This window comes from Sceloporus occidentalis, unplaced genomic scaffold (genome assembly GCF_023333645.1).
Source record: "Sceloporus occidentalis isolate IW3139 unplaced genomic scaffold, rSceOcc1.0.p SCAF_127, whole genome shotgun sequence".
Taxonomy (NCBI): domain Eukaryota; kingdom Metazoa; phylum Chordata; class Lepidosauria; order Squamata; family Phrynosomatidae; genus Sceloporus; species Sceloporus occidentalis.
Genome location: NW_028317107.1, coordinates 1067037 through 1089914, shown reverse-complemented (window position 1 = coordinate 1089914; position 22878 = coordinate 1067037). Strand labels below are relative to the sequence as shown.

The 22878-nt window shown below is 39.6% G+C and overlaps 2 protein-coding genes across 2 annotated transcripts; one reads left to right on the top strand and one right to left on the bottom strand.

Moving 5' to 3' along the window:
- The first annotated feature begins 2005 nt into the window (after nt 1-2005).
- LOC149281801 (ficolin-1-like) lies at nt 2006-5699 on the top strand. The gene is made up of 9 exons (XM_089498967.1): nt 2006-2090; nt 2414-2518; nt 2886-2939; nt 3472-3507; nt 3733-3771; nt 4148-4275; nt 4907-5036; nt 5146-5280; nt 5449-5699. Exons 1-9 carry the CDS (start codon nt 2006-2008, stop codon nt 5697-5699), a joined length of 963 nt encoding a protein of 320 aa, XP_089355093.1.
- A 2160-nt stretch (nt 5700-7859) lies between these two features.
- On the bottom strand, nt 7860-11832 carry LOC149281800 (ficolin-1-like). The gene is made up of 9 exons (XM_089498966.1): nt 11748-11832; nt 11416-11520; nt 10932-10985; nt 10110-10145; nt 9830-9868; nt 9310-9437; nt 8519-8648; nt 8305-8439; nt 7860-8110 (listed from the first exon to the last, which is right to left on the bottom strand). Exons 1-9 carry the CDS (start codon nt 11830-11832, stop codon nt 7860-7862), a joined length of 963 nt encoding a protein of 320 aa, XP_089355092.1.
- Nucleotides 11833-22878: the final 11046 nt, after the last annotated feature.

The window sequence follows — 22878 nt, the reverse complement described above, 5'->3', positions numbered from 1 at the left end:
TTTGTAAAGCAAATATTAGAAGGTTCCTATCATGTTATGAAGCTATGATTTAGCTCACTTTGTGAAAACTATAGGATTAATAGCTTTCACACAGTCCAAAAGGGCCGTGGGAAGCGTATGGGGTTTTTAACTACTTTTTTTTTTCTTTTTCCCCGTGCTTCTACTGCTTAAATTGTAGAAATATTTTAAGATTCTTCTAAACAGAGAGACGTTGGGGGTATGTACAGAGCCCGAAGCATGTGTGCTGGATTTATCTATGTTGGTTCCTGGTCTGCTTACATCTTTGTTAACATCATGCCATGATCGATGATAGACAGAAGGCCAAGATAGACACATTTCTTCTTATTTTCCTACCTTGTTGTTAGGTGGCTTGTAGCACAGATACTGAGGGGTCTATTCTTCCTTAACATGGGAGTCCTTGGGTAAAGGGTGGGTTGACTTTACCCAAGGACATGAAGAAGGAAAAATATATTTTGGTTGGTCATTAGGTAACGAGGGCTTGGTTTCAGAGCTCACACTCTAGACTTATGAAAATTAATATTAACAGAGTTTACATTTCTAAGGCTGTCCAATTCTACTTCAAGGCATTACTGGACCTCTTCGGTCCAGTTAAAGCGATCCATCCTGCCATATCTCATCCATCTAAGCCCGCGGCTGTGTTTTTAAATTGTAATTTTCACGTCTGTTTGGAGATTATGGCGATAACACTTCCCGCACATTAACGCATTTTTCCTCCAAAAATATGCATAGTTTGCAAACTTTCACTCATTTGAGAAACATTACAGGCTGAACAACACAGCTTAAAGCATTCTATGAATACCCAAATCTTATGGTATGAAGTGCTGATAGCTTTGTATACTTTCTCATCTCCGTTTGACAGGCGCACGTTCCGTAGTCCCAAACCGGCCTGGTCTGCTCATGGCTACTTCTCCCTACCATATAGACATTACATACTTTTTTGGCCTTTTGGTAGAACAGAGGACCTTCTTGGATCCATTTATGGTTGATAACTGCAGAGTTATGTAGTTACATTTGGTATCCCATTGTACAGCGCTACGGAATATGATGGCTCTATAGAAAACAATGAATAATAATAATATCGTAGCCCATTAGAAAAGCTTTTTATTGTATGAAAGTTGCACTTAAAATATTAATTTAAAAAAGCACATTTATTTACTTGAATATATGTCCTTCATAGAATAAAATGTAAATCGATAAAACAGAACACAAATCACCAGTAATCATTTCACATTGTAAAAACATGAATGAAAAAATAAAAGCTTTCATTTCAATTCACATCAGATTTGAAGTTGAAGGTTTTGTGTGTTTTATTAATTTTACAGATATGATTTGTAATTGAAATATTATATAAAAGGACATTTTGGGCAAAATGGACTCAGATATGCTCCTTCAGAGGGGGCATATGGCTTCTCATGGCTGTTGCATGAATGATGGTGAGAGGGAAAGAGAGAGTCTTGATATCTGTGAGTGTATGAGTATGGTGTTAGGGTGAGTGAGTGTGTGTTACTGTATGGTGTTAGAGTGCAAGTGTATGGTGTTAGCATGAGTGTGTGTTACTCTATGACATTAGGGTGGGGATGTGTTATTGCAGGTATTAGTGTGTATGAACATATGGTGTTAGCATGTGTGTGGGTGTTACTGTATGGTCTTGTAGTGTATGTGTATTAGTGTATGCTGTTAGTATGAGTGTGTGTATGTTTGTGTGTGATGTTAGCTTTTGTGCCAGGGGGAAGCCTACTGTCCCCCGAAGGAACGCTCTTCTTATCTAGAACAGTAAATCACACGGTGCTGATAAAGGGGATTACGTGAAACCTTAAACTTCCTTGAAGAGATTGAGCAATAATTCACCAATAGACACCCAGACCTGGGATAGGGGAGGGGTTTTAGGTTCATTCTGGGTGTGGCTTTTTATATATAAATGCATGTTATGTTTCTATTTTTTGTCATGAACAATTTCCAGAGCTGAAGGATAGAAGAAGGTATGATGGGTTATTCACTCATGGGGGGCTTCATAATCACAGCCGCCTGTATCTTGGCCACAGTCTGCTACGCTGAAGATTCCTGTCCAGGTAAATGAAAACATTGACTATTGATATATATATATATATAAGTAAAATGCCCCCCCTCCCCATTTAACCATAAGTTGGATCAGATTTGTACCCTAAATTGCAAAAAATGTAGGAAGTAGACGGATGCAAACTCAAATCTTAAAATCCTTATTAAAAATGGATAATGGATTTCTCTAGGGATACAGTTTATGGAAGATTCGCAGAATTCTGTAAATTTGCAACATTTTCGTATGAATGCGCTTAAATGTATCATTTTAAATTATAGATATTATGTATATATTTTGATCATTTCTTCTTATCGATCGTTTTCTCTCTTCCCACAGAGGTTAAGCTTGTAGGACTTGGTGGCTCTGAGAAGTTGACCATCCTGAGGGGGTGTCCGGGGGCTCCTGGAGCTTCTGGGCTAAAGGGGGAACCGGGAGAGAAAGGTGAGCGTGACTCCAACAAAACAGACATGAGGGTCCTGGGGTCCACTAGTCTTCCCTCTATGTCACGGTGTCTGCTGGTGTAATAAATCTCCCACTAACATTAAGAATGAAGGGTAGCTGAGCATAATGAGAGTTGAAGTCCAATAAAAACAATGTAGCTGGTTTAACCTATTTGTTGCTGGATAGTGTACCATGAGAACACCAATGTGATAATAGGGTATAAAATGATGATACATTTAGCTCCCCTTTAATGATTAAAAATAGTAGGTTATGGAATACAGAACCTTCAGCTTCTCCATTGTTATTATGACCTATGAAGTATATTAGAGAACCCACAATGGTTTCAGTTTGTTGTTGGTATTTACAGGAGAAAAAGGATCATCGGGGTTGCCTGGAAATGCTGGACCACCAGGACAAAAAGGTAACCAATTAAGAGAGCAGCCATACTGTACTGGAGATTTGTAGGAAAAGAGGAATCCGTCTTGCTGGTGCTTTTATCTCTCCCATCCACCATCATAATGAGTTCCCGTAGACATTTAAAATGACCATTCTTCACCTTTGTTCGTGTTCTGCCTTCTACCTGCCCATGTCCTACCCATACATACGGTTTAGGGCAAAAGGTGAAGGGCATCTAAGATAGAAGTCTAGTAGATTCCAATACCGTTACTTTTGATTGCCCTCTCTCAAGGCTCTATAATACCCCAAGCATCACTAAACACAACTCAAGAGCAGTTGAAGGCTCTCTCCATCGGTGACATCAATAGGGATTCTTAAGCCCAACATGTTCTTAGAACCAGGGAGATCTCATGATTTCACATTTGTGAATGGATACACCATCCATTTATATAGTAGAAGTTATAGAGTTATGGTTTGACACGGGTAAGGAATGGTTCTCTCTATGATGGTTCTCTAGTGTTTGTATTTATACTTCTGCTTTCGTTCTTCTGATGCAGGTGAAATTGGTGCCAATGGAATCAAAGGAGAGAAAGGTGAGATTCTGAGAAATTATTAGAGAAATTCTTAACAGAGAACTTACATTTGTATTTTACTTTGCTGAGAAGTTGAAGTTTCAAGCAGCACCCAACTTATTTATCATTATTGACCGATTGGATTCACATTAGGATTCATCCAAACAATCAGCATTGTAAACATGAGAGTTATTTAATGAGGGTCCGCCATGCCATTCAAAGGAGTCTTTGTGTTTTGGCCAACAGGAGAGAAAGGGGAACCTGGAGCATCACAACCGTTATATGGTGAGTAAATGTTTGTCTTTTCAGAAGTCAAAATCCTGTCTTTAAAGACATTGTAAGAAAGGATTTAAAATGCTGGTCAAAAAAACTTCAGTTTCAAAATTACTCTTGTGGTTGACGTAAGACAGAGACACTTGGTGCCCAAAGTCAAGAGATCTTCTTGGCCCAGGTCCATTCAGATATTAAATCACTTCATGGCCAAACAGAACCTTTCCCTGGGAGGATCCACAAGTTAGACGATGACACTTCTGTTCTGAGCTACTATTAAATGTATTTTTAGCAGTAACATTAAGTCTTTAGTTTTACTTTATATATGTCTAAAAAAAAAACTAAAAACTATGGCAAATGAGATGTTTCTATGTTTCGACTTTTGTCTCAGCTGCCAGGAACTGTAAGGAGCTCCTAGACCAGGGAGAGATCCTGAGTGACTGGTACACGATCTATCCAGATGGAAAACAAGCCATAAAGGTTCTGTGTGACATGGACACAGACGGAGGAGGGTGGATTGTAAGTAAGCCGCTAGCTAATTGGATGTCAATTGGGTACCAACTGCCCCACTTTGGTTAAGGCTTCTGCCCTGCTGTCCAAAGTGGGCCAGGGGTGTGAGACCACAACAACAAGAAAATTAGGCAGAGCAAAATGTCACGCTATCCGTTGATGACATCATTTCCATGTTCTGTCCTGATAAAACAAATCGGACTGTTGGGAAGTATGTGTGACCCACGGCAAAACTCACCAGGGTGGATCATAACGATGGAAGTGTACGGTTCCATCACAATTATTAGATTATTATTATTTATTGATTTAAATATCAGGTAGTGCATCACCTAACAATTTGGATTTACAGAAGTGTGGCGGGCTCTGTTCAAAAGAGCTTACAATCTAGATAACCTTTTTGATACAAAGAAAAAGCTTAGATGGCATCTTGCGCCACATCCAAAGTCACTGAGCTCTTCAGTATGACCCAAATCTACTGCCAATGCTTCTCTATAGAGATGACTCTTCTCACTGTACAGCTGGCGAGAAACGACGGAAATCTAAATGGATTTATTTATTTTTCTGAAAAAGTCTTTTTCCAACGTGTTTGGGTTGTTATGACGATCTACGTGATCTTCGCTTTCCTTATGTCTCAACACAGGTTTTCCAAAGACGTTGGGATGGATCAGTAGATTTCTTCCGCAATTGGAATTCCTACAAAAGGGGGTTTGGTGGTCGGCTGAACGAGTTCTGGCTGGGGAACGACAATATTCAGAAGATAACATCCACTGGTAATTACCCCCCACCCGAGCAACGTGCCTCTCCGTGATGGCCCTGTATACTGTATATAGTGAGTTATTTATACTTAATATGTAAAATCCATGGTTCTGTTCTCTTCAGGTAAATGGGAACTCCGTGTCGACCTACAAGATTTTGAAACTACAAAGACTTTTGCCAAATACTCGCCCTTCCAAGTACTAGGAGAGTCTGAGAAGTACCAGCTAGTACTCGGAGCCTTTCAGGAGGGCACGGCAGGTAAGCAGATCCTTTCTAATTATGATGTATAGCTTATGATCCTACGGATGCCAAAGCAGCCTATAAGATTAGGATCCCCGATTGTACCCATTGTGTCACTTTGCACCATTTTTTGTTGGAACCTCGTAGCCTCCAAAGACCACTCTGTATTTTAAATTATTTTTTCAGGAAATTCTATGGCTGGTTTGAATGGTGTGAAATTCAGTACCAAAGACAAAGACAACGATCTGTATGCAGCGGGAAGCTGCTCCGAGCTTTACAAAGGGGGCTGGTGGTACAACGAATGCCACGGTGCCAATTTGAATGGATTATATCTACAGGGGCAACACAGTTCCTTCGCCAATGGCATTAACTGGAACTCTGGCAAAGGCTACTACTACTCTTACAAATATTGTGAGATGAAGATTAGACCTGTTTAAAATTTGTGAATTTTCATTTAAAAATGATGGGTGTTTTGTATATGGAAGCAGGGCTAGATTTTTCAAACCCCACCCACATCCCCCAGTTTCCAGACCCCTACTCAGCCAAGTCATCCACAATGGGGTCTAGGTGAGGTCTTTAGTATCGAAAAAACGAAAAAAACACAATCAGAAGAGAAACAAAACCGTACTTATTATGAATGAAATGACTCCTTTTGCCCAGTTTGTAGGATTGTCTTGTAATAAATCTGCTTTTTTAGTAATTAGCCATCCAAATAAAAATAGCAAAATATGATTTTAAATCTTTTTGGTTTCTGTTTGAATTCAAGTCTAAAAAATACATCGACTTCCACGGCTGTTATTGTGACATTGAATTATTTTTTGTGGTAAATGACCTATTAGACAACCTACACCATTTGTGTTACCCGTCCACCACCGCCACAAAACGCTTCACTCGTTTCAAGAGCTCCAGACTTTTGAGGGTCCAGATGGGAGATTAAATGGCTAATATCTGACCGCCTCAAAAACATTGTATTATGGGGCAAAAAAGAAAACCGAGCAATATTTCAGAAAACATTTTTAATCTGATAGTAGTAATGAAAAAAAAGAAAATGTAATTATTGCACAATAATTTATCGCCTGAATGCTTCCATAGAGCTTAAGAACACCCATCTCAGCGACTAGAGACAAGAGAATAAATGTTTGGGTAAAAGAGGTACCCATGTCTCCAGGTAGTATAGGTTTTCATTCGGTTTTAGCCCTAACATGCAAAATTTTATTCAGGGGTAATAAAAGGTATGTAAATAAAAATTTATAAAAGTAATAGAATTTATGTAAATAACACTCATAGCAGGCAGGGCGTTATCAAAGGGAAGATCCCAAGTGCATCTCACCAATTCAACGCAAACGCTTAACATATTTCGCATAGCTCTTCGTCAAAAGCCACCTAAGCACTAAAAGGTGTTAAAGGAGTTTAAATACTTCTTGAAATTTAAAAAAAAAACAATTAAAAACATCTGAACAAACAACCAAACAATTGCCTCTGGTGTCACTACAGAGAGAGATCTCTCAAAAAGCAAAGCAACGCTAAGTTGCAATAATCAGAAATGACACTAGAGGGCGTGCGAGGTAAATATAACAAAACAGCAATATTTGGACACATAGAAGCTACTGAAAATATATTCCTTAAATATATAGAGGATCTCAAATGTGCATATCAACATAGAAATATATATATGAATGCATGTATATTAAGGTATAATATATAATATGGCACCCAATGCAAGGTCTGTTAGAAATATAAAGAAAGCAACAAAATAACTAAATGTATATTATAAAAAAATGCAAAAGACTAAAAAAATGATAAAAAAAAAACTGTTCACATCATCTCTGGCATTGAATCCCAATGGCTTGCGAGTATCTAGCTAAAAGATCCAATATATCTCCCCCACTACATTCCCAGGAGGGGGGGCTCTCACTAGCGAGATCTGTGATATGTTCACGATTGCGCTCTTTGATTTCTCTAACTTTCCAACCTATGTAATGTCAGGTGGACAAAAAGTTTTGTGGAACCGTTTACACAACATATAATTCCAATTACACCTGTACAGAAGGACACATCTGTGGCACTCTTACTGGCTGAGAGTGATGGGACCTGCAGTGCAAACATTACATTCATTTATAAAGCGCCAACACATTCCGTAGCGATGACAGTTTTTAATGCAACATTTTAAATCATTTTAAATCTTCATAAAACATTTTCAATATTTTTAAATGTTAATATTACATTTTAAATCATTGTAAATCTTAAAACATTTAAAGTGGCCAAAAGCAATCATTTCATTAATAATAATGAGGTACTGTTTTTTTCGTGCGTCTTCTTCAGTGAAGACTTGGATTGTCCATCGAGGCACCCCTAGGCATAGATTCTAAAGACCTCATCTCGACCCCATTGTGGACGGCTTGGCTGAGTAGGGGTCTGAAAACTCAGGGAAGTGGGTGGAGTTTAAAGATAGCCACTCCCACTTCAGTGTGACAGCCCTGCCCCCAACAAAAGTCTCCAAGCCACCGCCTGATGTGACGTCTCAAAAATCTATCCCTGTTTCCATATAAAAAAAGCATAATTTTTTTAAATGAAAATTCTAAAGTTTCATTAAGATTTTAAACAGGTCTAATCTTCATCTCACAATGTTTGTAGGAGTAGTTGTAGCCTTTGCCAGAGGACCAGTTAATGCCATTAGCGTAGGTACTGTGTTGCCCCTGTAGATATAATCCATTCAGGTTGGCGTTGTGGCATTTGGTGTACCACCAGCCCCCTTTGTAAAGTTCGGAGCAGCTTCCTTCTTCATACAAATCATTGTCGTTGTCTTTGGTACTGAATTTCACACCATTCAAACCAGCCATAGAATCTCCTGAAAAAATAATTTAAAATATTTATGAGTGGTCTTTGGAGACTACGAGGTTCCAGCAAAAAAAAGGGGTGCAGGCTGCTCTCCTCCAAACCCAAAAAAGACAACATAAGTGACACAATCGGTACAATCGGGGTACAATTGGCATATCTGTAGGATCATAAGCTATACATCCTAATTAGAAAGGATCTGCTTACCTGCCGTGCCCTCCTGAAAGGCTCCGAGTACTAGCTGGTACTTCTCAGACTCTCCTAGTACTTGGAAGGGCGAGTATTTGGCAAAAGTCTTTGTAGTTTCAAAATCTTGTAGGTCGACACGGAGTTCCCATTTACCTGAAGAGAACGGAACCGTGGATTTTACATATTAAGTATAAATAACTCACTATATACAGTATACGGGGGGGGTAATTACCAGTGGATGTTATCTTCTGAATATTGTCGTTCCCCAGCCAGAACTCGTTCAGCCGACCACCAAACCCCCTTTTGTAGGAATTCCAATTGCGGAAGAAATCTACTGATCCATCCCAACGTCTTTGGAAAACCTGTGTTGAGACATAAGGAAAGCGAAGATCACGTAGAGCTTCATAACAACCCAAACACGTTGGGAAGAGACTTTTTCAGAACAAAAAATAAATAAATCCATTGAGGTTTCCGTCGTTTCTCGCCAGCTGTACAGTGAGAAGAGTCATCTCTATAGAGAAGCGTTGGCAGTAGATTTGGGTCATACTGAAGAGCTCAGTGACTTTGAATGTGGCACAAGATGCCACCTAAGCTGTTGTTTTGTATCGAAAAGGTTATCTACATTGTAAGCTCTTTTGAACAGAGCCCTCCACGCTTCTGTAAATCCAAATTGTTAGGTTGATATTTAAATCATTAAATAATAATAATCTAATAATTGTGATGGAACCGTACACTTCCATCGTTATGATCCACCCTGGTGAGTTTTGCTGTGGGTCACACATTCTTCCCAACAGTCCGATTTGTTTCATCAGGACAGAACATGGAAATGATGTCATCAACGGGCAGAGTGACATTTTGCTCTGCCCAATGGTCAAACATCCTGCCCACTTTGGACATACGCAATATATGTTCTGCCATAAAGTGAACATTGGTCCTCCTGGGGCAGACAGCCGGACAGAAGCCTTAACCAAAGTGGGGCAGTTGGTACCCACTTGACATCCAATTAGCCAGCGGCTTACTTACAATCCACCCTCCTCCGTCTGTGTCCATGTCACACAGAACTTTCATGGCTTGTTCTCCATCTGGATAGATCGTGTACCAGTCACTCAGGATCTCTCCCTGGTCTAGGAGCTCCTTACAGTTCCTGGCAGCTGAGACAAAAGTCGAAACATAGAAACATCTCATTTCCCAACAGATCAGACCCATTCGGGTCACAGTTAGACATATATAAAATAAAATGTTACTTAATGTTACTGCTGAAACAATACATTTGAGGCCGATAGTATCTCAGAACAGAAGTGTCATCGTCTAACTTGTGGATCGTCCCAGGGAAAGGTTCTGTTTGGCCAGGGAGTGATTTAATATCTGAATGGACCTGGACCAAACGCTAATTGAAGATCTCTTGACACCAAGTGTCTCTGTCTTACGTCAACCACAAGAGTAATTTTGAAACTGAAGTTTGTTTGACCAGCATTTTATATCCTTGATTACAATGTCTTTCAAGAAAGGATTTTGACTTTTGAAAAAACAAACATTTACTCACCATATAACGGTTGTGATGCTCCAGGTTCCCCTTTCTCTCCTGTTGGCCAAAACACAAAGACTCCTTTCAGTGGCATGACGGACCCTCATTAAATAACTCTCATGTCTACAATGCTGATTGTTTGGGCGAATGCTAATGTGAATCAAATCAGTCAATAATGACAGGTAAGTTGGGTGCTGCTTGAAACTTACGGAACGTATTAAAGAAAAGTCAACTCCTCGGCAAAGTAAAATACTAATGTAAGTTCTCTGTTAAGATTTTTTCTCTAATAATTTCTCACCTTTTTCTCCTTTTATTCCATTGGCACCAATTTCACCTGCATCAGAAGAACGAAAGCAGAAGTATAAATGCAAACACTAGAGAACCATCATAGAGAGAACCATTCCTTACCCGTGTCAAACCATAACTCTATAACTTCTACTATATGAATGTATGGTGTATCCATTCACAAATGTAAAATCATGAGATCTCCCTGGTTCTAATAACATGTTGGGCTTAAGAATCCCTATTGATGTCACCGATGGAGAGAGCCTTCAACTGCTCTTGAGTTGTCTTTAGTGATGCTTGGGGTATTATAGAGCCTTGAGAGAGGGCAATAAAAAGTAACGGTATTGGAATCTACTAGACTTCTATCTTAGATGCCCTTCACCTTTTGCCCTAAACCGTATGTATGGGTAGGACATGGGCAGGTAGAAGGCAGAACATGAACAAAGGTGAAGAATGGTCATTTTAAATGTCTACAGGAACTCATTATGATGGTGGATGGGAGAGATAAAAGCACCAGCAAGACGGATTCCTCTTTTCCTACAAATCTCCAGTACAGTATGGCTGCTCTCTTAATTGGGAAAAGAAAAAATGTCGGTGCGCTAAGCTAGTCTCAGGCTCAAATAATACAAATGTATAATATAAGGCCTACCAAACAGTGTGAGCATGCTGCAAATACAGTGTGTTGGCTGTACAATGTATACAAAAAACAAAATACTGTCTGCGCTTCTCACCCTAATAAAGTTGGCAACAAATATATAAACATAATATAAATGAGAGGTTTTGGTTATATGAATTGGCCAAAGCATAATTAAGCTCTGCTCTCTTAATTGGTTACCTTTTTGTCCTGGTGGTCCAACCTTTCCAGGCACCCCCGATGATCCTTTTTCTCCTGTAAATACCAACAACAAACTGAAACCATTGTGGGTTCTCTAATATACTTCGTAGGTCATAATAACAATGGAGAAGCTGAAGGTTCTGTATTCCATAACCTACTATTTTTAATCATTAAGGGTAGCTAAATGTATCATCATTTTATATCCTATTATCACATTGGTGTTCTCATGGTACACTATCCAGCAACAAATAGCTAAAAGACACACTCACACACAATTACCCCATGGGTGCTGCCTGGAATTTATAGGTAAATTTAAAAGGGAAGATGACAACGAGCAGCTGTATTGTTTTTATTGGACTTCAACTCCCAGTATGCTCAGCCACCCTTAATTTTCTTAGTGGGAGAGTTAGTACACCAGCAGACACTTTAACGTAGAGGGAAGACCCTAAGACCCTCATGTCTGTTTTGTTGGAGTCACGCTCACCTTTCTCTCCCGGTTCCCCCTTTAGCCCAGGAGCTCCAGGAGCCCCCGGACACCCCCTCAGGATGGTCAACTTCTCAGAGTCACCAACTCCTATTATCTTAACATCTGTGGGAAGAGAGACAACGAACAATAAGAAGAAAGGGTCAAAATATATATACCCTTAAAATGTAAGGAGAAAAATAAATTTAAGCGCATTAATATGGAAATTCACATAAACTTCTATAAACTGTATCTATAAACCCCAGAGAAATCCGAATCCCAGAGAGTTCCCAATATATATATATATATATCTATATATCTATATGTATATATATATATTAACACATCTTTACCTGGACAGGAATCTTCAGCGTAGCAGACTGTGGCCAAGATCCAGGCGGCTGTGATTATGAAGCCCCCCATGAGTGAATAACCCATCATACCTTCTTCTATCCTTCAGCTCTGGAAATTAATTATGGCAAGAGGCCGTAAACATAATTTATATATTACAAGCCACACCCTGAATAAACATAAAAATCCCTCCCCTATGCCAGGTCTGGGTGTCTATTGGTGAATTATTGCTCAATCTCTTTACGGAAGGTTAAGGTTTCACGTAATCCCCTTTACCAGTACCGTGTAATTTACTGTTCTAGATAAGAAGAGCGTGCCTTCGGGGAGATCCCCTACTGTGCTAGACCCCATGGTGTGTAAATCAACTACACCATTGTGTAACAAAGTTTCATAACTCCAGGCAGGGTTATTGGCGCCTGGGCGCAGTATCCCCCCCCCCCCCCATCCATCCATAACTAAAACACACACGTACATACTAACACACGAGCTTGCTCTAATATCCACTCACTAACACCGTACACATGCCAACAGTAGGCCTCCCCCTGACACAAAAGCTACCATCACACACTAAAATACACACATTCATACTAACAGCATACACTAATACACATACACTGCAACACCATACAGTAAAACCCACACACATGCTAACACCATACGTTCATACACACTAACACCTGCAATAACACATCCCCACCCTAATGCCATACAGTAACACACACTCATGCTGACACCATACACTTGCACTAACACACATCTACTCTAACACCATACACTTACACATACTCACTCACCCTAACACCCTACTCTTACACATACATAAACACTCTCACTCTTTCCCTCTCTCATCATTCATGCAACGGTCACGCGAAGCCAAATGCTGAGGGGGCAGTTAATCTGGGGTCGTGTATCTCCCTGGGAGCTGCAAGTTGGACAACAATGTCTGAGGTCATCTCCCTCATAAACAAATATTAAATGTATATTGGAGTCCATTTTGCATGGACGCAAATGCATTTCACAGCATGCAAATTAGTAAAGTCATTCTTTAGTTATTGTATCACTTAACTCCTCCCCCTGCTGCCTCATTTGAAACCAGGAAGCATTTGTCAGTACACTTCTTGCACATGCTCAGTAGCACTCCCACTCTAGTGAGATCAATGGAGGTAGCAGGAGCCAATCACATAAGTGCTGTATTTACCTTTAATAAGGTCTATGGAGGCTGTGCTGAGCCGGGGGGCATCAACCACCCCTAGGCCTGGGTCTATGCGATTGGCTGCTGCAGCTCTCATTGATTTTTACATTTTTAACTAGAGTGGGAGCGCTACTGAGCATATTGTGACCTATTGATTTGTAATAAAAAAATAAAATAAAATGGAATATTTAATAAAAAGTTAGATCAAATATTGAGGACACAGAACATTGAAAGCAACACTTTATTAGAGACAGAATTTTGAACAAAGAGTTAATAATTCTGGTAAGGATAGCAAATATATATTTGTTGTCAGAGGATTCCGTGTGATGATGTAATGGCTGGCATGGGAAGATTATTATGAAATGTTCTTTGACAAATCGTACTTTTAAGCTTTTATGGAAATTCCTTGAATTCTTTCCTTACAAAGGTCACTTTATAGTTAAGATTTCGCAATCAGAGCTATTCCAGAATAAAAACATTCTCAATTTCCCTGGCACTTTAAAGCTGATGGCCGCCAACCCATCACCCAATCTGCCACTGGAGGTGAAGATTGGTTGAGTATGAGGTGCTGCGGCCAGTAGCCCACCAGGCATTTGCCCGGAGTGCCAGATGGCCAGTACAAGCTTGACTGTTATTTGGAAACTGGTTCATCCAGAAAAGACTTTATTTACTATACATTTTAAATGCCAAGCTGAGTTTCATGGTATGTCGCGGTCCACATTTGATCCATACATTTTGGAGTTAATGGTGTGAAATCTGTCTGCAATTCCCCAAATGGCCACTACACGTCACTCTTGTCTCTTAACAGTTTTTCAAAGAAATATCAAATGTCAGTTAAAAAAAAAACATAAGTGATCCTCTAATTGTGTCTCTCAGGGTCTGATTGGAGATTTGTCACATGGAGCTCACAGACGCGGATCATTTACACCCCACAGGGATCACTTGTCACATCTAGGCATACGTCTACACGTCTAAACTCAGGGATCTGCTTCACAGTTAATGGTTTTTGGGCTTCTTTTTTGCTAGCTGTTCCCACAAGACATCTGAGAGGTGTCGTTTCTGAGTTTTCCAGAGGTTATTTCAATTGATTTTAGCAGTTTCTGTAAAGATAAAGGTTTCCGCTGGTTTCCCTTTAAATATCTCAGCATTTTCTCCTGCCAGTCAAGGATTGTAACGGAGTATTTCAATATCTATAGTTTGTTTAGAGCATAAAAGCAGAGGACGTGAAGTTTAACCCCTTTGATTTTCGGAAACAAGCGACCCTAAAGGCCAATTGAGTTGTCTTGTAAAATCCAGCCACGAAAAAGTTAAAAAAATAATAAAGATCTGGAGGCAGCAAAAAATACAACCCTACTGCGATGGTTGAATCGTGTTCTAACACATATAATTCAGCATTAGTTTGATTCTATTGTATTTCACAGCAGCAATAAATGAAAGGTGTTTTGGGATGTTTACCCCCCACCCCCACCCCCCCATTTCTTCTCCTCGAGGGCTCTATAGAGAATTCACAATAGCTCGGAGGAGCAAACACAGCGAGACTAAGCGGTCTCCATGGGAACGGCTCGAGAGAGGCAGCATTGAGCGGGGAAGGCTTTCCAACATGTTATTCAGCTGCTGAATCAGTAATGCCAATAATACTGGGTGGCCGGGTCTTCCTCGGCTCTCGTTATAAGCTTCCCGGCTGCCGGGATGTCAAATCGGTTAATAACGTGATCCGGAACAAAAACATGGGGTGGTAAACAAGTAATCATCCTGACTTACATCACCTAGCCAATAGGAGTGAAGATTCTTGAGGACTCCATATGTATCCATCACTTTTATTATGGAAACTGCAGAAAGGGCAGTAAAGATAGAGAATCCACCTTCCACTACTGTTCCACATACGTTCGACTCCTGTTGCACAGAATTCTGTTGAGAACTCTCTGGCCGGGGGGGGGGTAACCACAGGGGCCAATGGGGAGCAGCTGCAATGGGGCCCCATGTGCCAGGGGCCCAGAAGCTGAGGAACCCATGACTGTGGTGGTCTATAGAATGGCAGGTACCAGGGAATGGGCATTGGCGAGGGCCCCTATATATTCTGATATGACCCTGGAGGTGGGATCTGTGAAGGTAAAATCCTGACGATGACATACAGATGGCGAAGGGAACCACCGACGGCACACCCAATGTCTCCAGCCTGTATATAGAGAATGAATCTGCTGTGTCCCTGAATCACGCCAACACGCGTAGCCCCAAAGGCAAAAATCTAGAATTAATAATACTAATCATTCTTTGCCCATTTTAAGATTTTGCAACAGAAACTCTACAAATGCAACCCATCAGCGACCAATGAAAATAAACAAATATTTTTGTTTTGCCTGGAAATTGGCACAGCCAAGGGATTAATAATATATATATATATATATATATATATATATATATACCACAGTATATATACAGTATATATATATATATATATATTTCTAAATCTATACACCAGCTGTATAGACTCTGTAGCCCCTTGCTTGGGCTTCCTATGGTACAATTTATACAAAAAAATATATATTTCTTAACCATCTTCAGCCTGCAGACTATATTTAGCGGTGTGTACTAAGCATATACGTTATGTAATATTAATGTATCTCACTCACACACACGCGCACACACACACAAATCTTATGGCCTCCGGAATCGACCTTGCTCGGATATACTACTCACATGGGAGAAGCAGGAGTATCATTACTGGATTTCAGCGGTTCCCATGGATACGCCAAGAATCCTGTAATAAATAGAAAAAAAGGTGTATTGCCACCAGTATACGCTCCTACACGTTTCACAGTTTAACCCCTATACATTTTAGGGTAACACTAATTCTTAGATACTTTGTTTCACCTACAATAGATTATAACCTCGCAAGAGCCCTTCTCCTTCAGTGCCAGTATTTTTTAATCTGTGTTATTATTATTTTTAAATTGTATTTTGTTCAATATTTTCACTGTCCCCTATAACAGCGCTATGGAATCTGCTGCCGCTATATATATATATATATATATATATATATATACATATGTATATACCGTATATATATATATATATATATATATACCGTATATATATAAATGATATAGATTACCCCCATTAGAAATATATATATATATATATATATATATGGTATATATATATATAGTATATATATATTTATATATATTTATATAGTCAGCATCTATGAATGAACATTAATATTTTTGCATCACTGTGCTGCTGGGTGCGGAGTCATTAATGTTGGCAACCAATGAGGATGAGGTCGACACCAACCTGCTCACCATAGACCATCTCATTAGTAGTCCTATCGAGTCCACATTGTATTATTATTACGTTGGGGACAATCTTGATCCCCTGCAGAATATTTGCTGCGTTTGTCTTCTTTTAAGGATTTTGCCACCGATAATTCTCATCTCGCTGAATTTACCTTAAGAAACTCTTACAGTGCATCTTTTTAAAGCTGCTGTTCCATCTGCACTGCTAAACACCTTTAAATGGTGTATTAGAATTATTATTTCTAGTAGTGTGTTATATGGTCAAAGCCTTCCTACTAATAATAATTATAATAACAATTCGGGGAATATTTAATTGTCATGTGACACAAAAGGTCACAAAAGAAACACTTTGCATCAAGTTTATTAATGAAATAGAATGCCTGATCTACTAGGTTTTTTTCTTTAGATTTTTTGCCTTACAAACTAGAGTTTATGAATAATGTTTTAGGTATAATAATAATAATAATAATACCTATTATTATCATTTATAGTTTTATATAGCACCATCATATTCCGTAGCGCTGTACAATGGGTAAACAGGACCTCACAAGTAGTATATAACATAACAATTTTACTTACAAAAACTGTAGGTGAGAAGGGCCGTGATCAAAAGAACTTACAATCTAGTTATAGTGTTAGTGGCATGTAGTTACCTTTCATCTCATTAGAATGTGACAAATCATTCAGAATTATACTCGTACCTGTGACATGACTCTTAAAAGGAGAAGGGATTTAAGATCCGTCAAACACTTCCCCTTTTCGATGACACAGAAGACGTCAAGCATTGGGGTCACCTGTTCCTAAAATACCTCTAGCATAATAAAGAGACTTGCTGTTAAAAAAATCTACTGACTCTTAATGGTTAAAAAAATGTAAACAAAAATATATTTTTTTTCTATTCTATTGATTAATGTAAATTAAATCCTTTGATGATAAAACCATACAAATCCTGAACCAAGTTCCTCCAATTTTTAATGAATCATTTAAACTTTATTTTAACAAATTAAACCCTGCCGTGATTTAATGAACGCAGAGCGTTCTTCTCATACAAACGAGAACCTGACTGGTAAATGCAATTTACAATCAAAGTATATTTTTAAAAGTAAATTTGTAAATATACAATTTTTTTATGTAAATATTTGTAAAGGTGCATATTTATAAACATATTTGTAAAAATCTCAACTGAAAAAGATTTTACTCATACAGTATAGGATTTTTTTTAATTAGAATTTTGCTATGTATTATTTTTATAGTCATTTATTATTATGAAAACAATAATAATAATAATATTAATACATTTAGATTTAGATTTATATTGTGCCATATTGCTGTAATAAGCAGGAAACTGATTATACATGACATGTTTAAACATCTGTCTGGGTGTGTGGGGTGTATGACAGCTGTCATTGTGAGTATAATACACACAGTACACATACAATAAAAGATACAATAAATGCTAGATTCTGGTGGATCAACTCCAAGGTTGAACTTGGTGGACCTGTGTATTTTTTCCTGTTTTAATGATTGTGTTACTATGTTACTAGATTGTAAGGCATGATTTATGCAGTGCCAATCCCTGTGAACACTAACACACACACTTCTACTTCCACCTTGTGCACTGGGAATGATGGAGAAGGGGGGGGGGGTGGATGGCTTTAAACTATAATAGGCTGAGTGGTTTATTATAGGATGGAGGAGGCCATGGGGATGGGGGGGGAGGTGGAGAGAAGGGACATTTAATACCAGCAGTTTAAATGCAGACACTCCCATATGCTTTCTATCCTCTCACCCTAACCCTTCTGTCTTTGCAGTAGGTTTCTTTCCTTGCATCCAGACTAAGCAGCATCTCATGACAAGCATTGCTCAGCAAACTGCTCTATGGTGATTCCTATTTTAAGGAGTAGCTTCCACTGCACAGAGAATATCACATGCAATCTATTCTGCAGATGTTTGCCTACCATTGGAGAGCATGAAGCTTCATCTTCAGTTCCTCCTCCCACTCTTATTCCTCCCCTCCTTGTCTCTCTCTCTCTGCTTGCATGGCCTTTGTATTTAGCAAAGCAGTGTGTCTGGATGTGACCTGGAATCCTGGATTCCTTTCCTGTTGCTGTCCATCAAAATCTGGAGCTGTCTAAAAAAAAAAAAAGCCACCACCTCCTTTTTGACTTGGAAGGAATCACCTGCAAGATCTACTCAACCATGCCAACCACCCCATTCTGCTCAAAACAGGACATACAGAGAAGATATGTGACCCTCTGTCTCTAAGATCACATAGGTCAGTTTATGAATGGGAGAAGTCTGGCTTATTTTGACTTGGAACCACCCTCCATCTCTCTCTCTCTCTCTCTCTCTCTCTCCACCATCCATGATTCCTTAAGGTGAGACAAGGACAGCATGTCCACTCCACCAACACCAGTCTCCTCCAAACCTACTTTGCTGAATCAATTGAGAAAAGCCACACAATGGATTTCACAGACATTCTGGAGGAGATGCTGATGGATTTCTCAGCTGTTTTATATTTTTAAATATTTTTTTAAATGTTCCTTTGTGGGAATATAATTGGGTATATATTTTTTGGGGGATCCTGTGTGCTAATTTTTAGCACTGGTGCTATTTTTTTCTTGTAGCAGGTTACAAGCGGTTCCTTTAAGGGTTTCCTTTCATTCCTTAGCACTGGCTGTTGGTAGGCATTACAGGAGTCCTCTTGCTAGAGATGGTCTTCTGGAGACACCAGCCCAGCAAGCTTTTGTGTCCTCTCTTTGATGAGACCTTTTAACAAAGGTGAAGTGGGTTTCTTTTAGCTCTGGAATAATGGAGTGACCTGTCAAGATGAAGTCCCATTTATAGTTATTTTGTAGCAGGAATAATCTTACTTTCCAAACCGATATTCAGCTGCATGACTGAGGTTCCTACGTTAAAGCCGAGGCCGTCAGGACTGAGGGTAGCTGAAATTAAGAATTCAAGACTTTACTTACAGAAAAAAAGGAATTTCTCTGGGTACAATCAGGGAATGATCATTTATAATGATGATGTTCGATACACAGGTAAGGCCAATTTCTTCTATCCGATGTACTTGTATTTCTATTTTATAAATGCACTCTCCTCTCTCTTAAATATATTGAAAACTGCGTTTATTATTCTTCTGTTAATCCAGACAAATATTTAAATGTTTCAGTTTCTAAACAGAATTCTAATGCATAATGTAGCTATAAATTATTATTTTTCACTAATTCCTAGTACATGAATCGTACACAATGATGTGTACTGTGGTTGCTGCGAAAGAGTCTTCCATGGGAACTGTCCGTTTGACCCATGAAAGTGTTGACCAGTTGGATAGTTTGGTTTGTTGGCTTTATCAGACCAGTTGGAACCTTTACGACTCGTCAAAGAGTTGGGTATTAGAGACGTGATTGATTAGGGCCACAGGGTTTTCCTAAGGAACATCAGATTTCAGATATCCTTGATATGACTTGAAGTGTTAAGGAGCTGGGTGGAATTGTGAGTTGAGTCTCACACCTTTGTTAACCCTGTGATCTCAAGTCAAGCTTCAAGGAACATCGAGGAATCTGAGATATATTTGATCAGATCACAAATTTCTTCTAAAGGTACCAGGTAGTACAGTCCGGTAAGCCCAAGAGTTGAGTACCGAAGAGTCGAGGTTGAGTTTGTGGTTGTCAGCTACAGGCTGTCTGACCCTAAGAATCTATCCATTCACTCTAAAAACCCTGAGAGCTTTCAGAAATTGTAAGAAGGTATTCTTCAAATCTTTATTGGAACTTTAATAACTCGCTCAACCAGAAGACAGTCATTTGCATTGACCTATTGGGTTTGTAGGATATCAGTAAGCTTATCGCTCGGTAACTTGATTGCTTGTTAGAAATGTCCGAAACATCCAATTTATGGATAATGATCAAGTTTGACACCCTCTGCAAAATATTATTAGCACTGGGAAGTAGTTGATGTACACAGCCTTGCAACTTTTAAGTGGACCCAGGTCTTTCCCAGAGCTACTACAAGAGTGGTATACTGTTTGGGGCTAGATTTACTAAACTTACAGTTGAATAAAAAAACTTCACAAGTCTACATTAACCGTGCATTTTTAAGGGTGGAGGTGAAATGCGTAGGGTATCTCGCATCATTAGACTGAGGTTGGTCTCATTGAAGACTCATTGAGAACTCCGCTCTTGAGAAACTTGGAGTTTAGTTGTCCTGCACATTAGGCCTGAACCTTAAATTGATTCAGGACTTTGTTACTTTAGAGCAGAAGCTGGCTTTATTTTATTTTTTTGTGTGTTATTAATAATCGACCTTGCAAAATATGGGCCCCATTCACCAGAAGCTAATGACCCCAACCCAGGGAAGGGCCAATTAGAACGCTCATACCATCTCATCTTTTGGTCTTCACATGTTTTTAGAAGGACTATCAGGAAGACATGTGCCTCAGGAAGGCAAGTCCATCTTGGCTCATGTGCGACTTGGAGAACCGGGCTTGGATCATAAGGAAAGCCACCAAGATGTTTTGGAAATCCAAAAAGTGGCACCAGGTCAACCAAAAGCGAAAAATAACCTTCCAGAGGAATATGTTCCTTACTTTTGGCACTTAAGGGGGTTAAATGTAAATCTAGCTAATTCCATGAATGAGTTGGAAGAGGGGCGGATCCAAGCTACAATTAGAATGGAGTATTTCTCACCCAAGAAGGAGCTCATTGGCTGCAGCCCAGCAATGTCAGCGAAGGAAATAAGAGTGACAGTTTTGAAGGCTGAATGACATCTGTCGGCAGGTGACATCAGACAGTCCCTGTTTGTAAAGGGTGGCACCTTATAGAATGTATTGACCTTTTTGTTATCATTAGTTTTCATTTCCAATGACTTTGGTGCATATAGAAGAATATATATATAAAAACCCCTTTATTCATTCAACACCTAAATATATGAAAACTGTGTAGTTGGGTTACCCTTTTACTTAATTCACAGCAAAACACGCGGACGTGGACCTTTTTTGTTGCTTTTTATGACCCAGTGCAGGGGCCCAAAGCCGTAGCCTTGAGGTTTATTCTCCTGTTTCTGTGAATTTAATGGGTTTCTTTACTTTAGATAACTGTATTTTTTTTATTTTGAAATATAGGGAATGTCACATTCCTTTGTTCAGGGTGCAGGTCACTAGGTCACCACTAGAGGGCACCAGGCTCCATGAATCTGAACCGGGTCCCCCATCTCCCTGCCACCTGCCAGTAATTGTAATTATTGTTTCATTGTCCGGTAATTACTGATGGAATAACTTTGTTACGCGTGTGATCTCTGTCTCTTCGAACCTATGATAGCATTAGATTGATATTTAATAACATGCTTTGTGGCACCTTGTAGCGTGACAATAATACGACTCATTTTACTGGCTATGTGACCTAGGTGACCTAGGCTGCCCATGTACCTACCTGCTGTAAGACCACAAAACCTTTCTTGGCCCATGGTCTTTTCTCTTATTCAATATAGCTTGATGCCTATCACATACAAGCTTATCGTCCCCCACTGTATTAACCTCTACCTCATCTGCTGGAAGGCTGCTCAACTCATCTACCATCCCATCAGTGAGGTACAGTTAAAGGAGCATCCTTTAATATAGCACATATAGGTAAAAGCTATGTTATTCCCCAATGCTTTTTCATTAAAATTCGATTCTAAAATGCGGAACAGAAACCAAAATGTCCATCGCCCGTGACGGATAACTCGCCTCATTTGTTATCATTTTTCTTTTTCAAACCCGTATTCAGGTATTTCCGCTGAACTTCTACGAGGAAGCATTACCTAAACATTCTTCTGCTAAGTACCTGTCAGGCTAAACAGGCTGCCCGGTAGGCAGCCCCGAATCAGTAGAGTCTAGGGTGACGACATCAGTCATATTTTCCAGGACACATATATTTTTTACATATGACCAGCCGAGATAAAGTGCTGCCCTGCAGTATGGGGGATGTATAACTGACTAACTGGTTCATTCCCTTCCGTGAGTCTATACATCCTACATACTGCAGGACAGCACTTTACTTGTGCTGGTCATGAATAACATGGAAAACATGGCTGATGTGGTCACCCTAGTAGGGTCCCGTTGGGTTGGATTAATGTCAGGATTAATACTTGTGGAAAAACATCATTATCTTTCCAGAATCGCTTCTGATGGACCTGATTATACGTGGAACATCAGTGACAAAGCTTTAGCAGAATACAAAATGGCGGACAACATTTAGGGTGCCATTGATTCCAGGGAATGGGTGCGTGGGGCAGAAGAAAAGGTGGAGACCCCTTCAAAATATGCGTGGCTGTCCTTTGTGGAGGCCAAATATGACGTTTAAATCCTATCGACTCAATCAGGAAGTTGTTATAACCCACTTCCTGGAGTCTACCTGCGTCGTTGGGTGTCAGTTTAACGTGCGACAACAAAAATAACGGGAGATTTTGTACTAATGCGTACGTGAAAGTGAAACATGACTGATATGCTGTAACCGGGCCCTACTGGGAATAACGAGGCGGCCCTGGCACTTTAAGGCTGGTGGCCGCCTAGTGACATAAGCACGGCCGAAGGCTGGAAATGACAGACCGCACAATATGTTTTTACGCTCTCTGTAAAGTGTCTCCTCTCTCTCTTCGTAGTTT

Coding starts and splice junctions, on each gene's coding strand:
- LOC149281801 (XM_089498967.1), top strand. CDS start 2,006: ATGGGTTATTCACTCATGGGGGGCTTCATAATCACAGCCGCCTGTATC. Junction 2,091..2,413: donor CGCTGAAGATTCCTGTCCAG/GTAAATGAAAAC, acceptor CTCTTCCCACAG/AGGTTAAGCTTGTAGGACTT. Junction 3,772..4,147: donor AGCATCACAACCGTTATATG/GTGAGTAAATGT, acceptor CTTTTGTCTCAG/CTGCCAGGAACTGTAAGGAG.
- LOC149281800 (XM_089498966.1), bottom strand. CDS start 11,832: ATGGGTTATTCACTCATGGGGGGCTTCATAATCACAGCCGCCTGGATC. Junction 8,649..9,309: donor CAGACGGAGGAGGGTGGATT/GTAAGTAAGCCG, acceptor GTCTCAACACAG/GTTTTCCAAAGACGTTGGGA. Junction 8,440..8,518: donor TCAGAAGATAACATCCACTG/GTAATTACCCCC, acceptor CGTTCTCTTCAG/GTAAATGGGAACTCCGTGTC.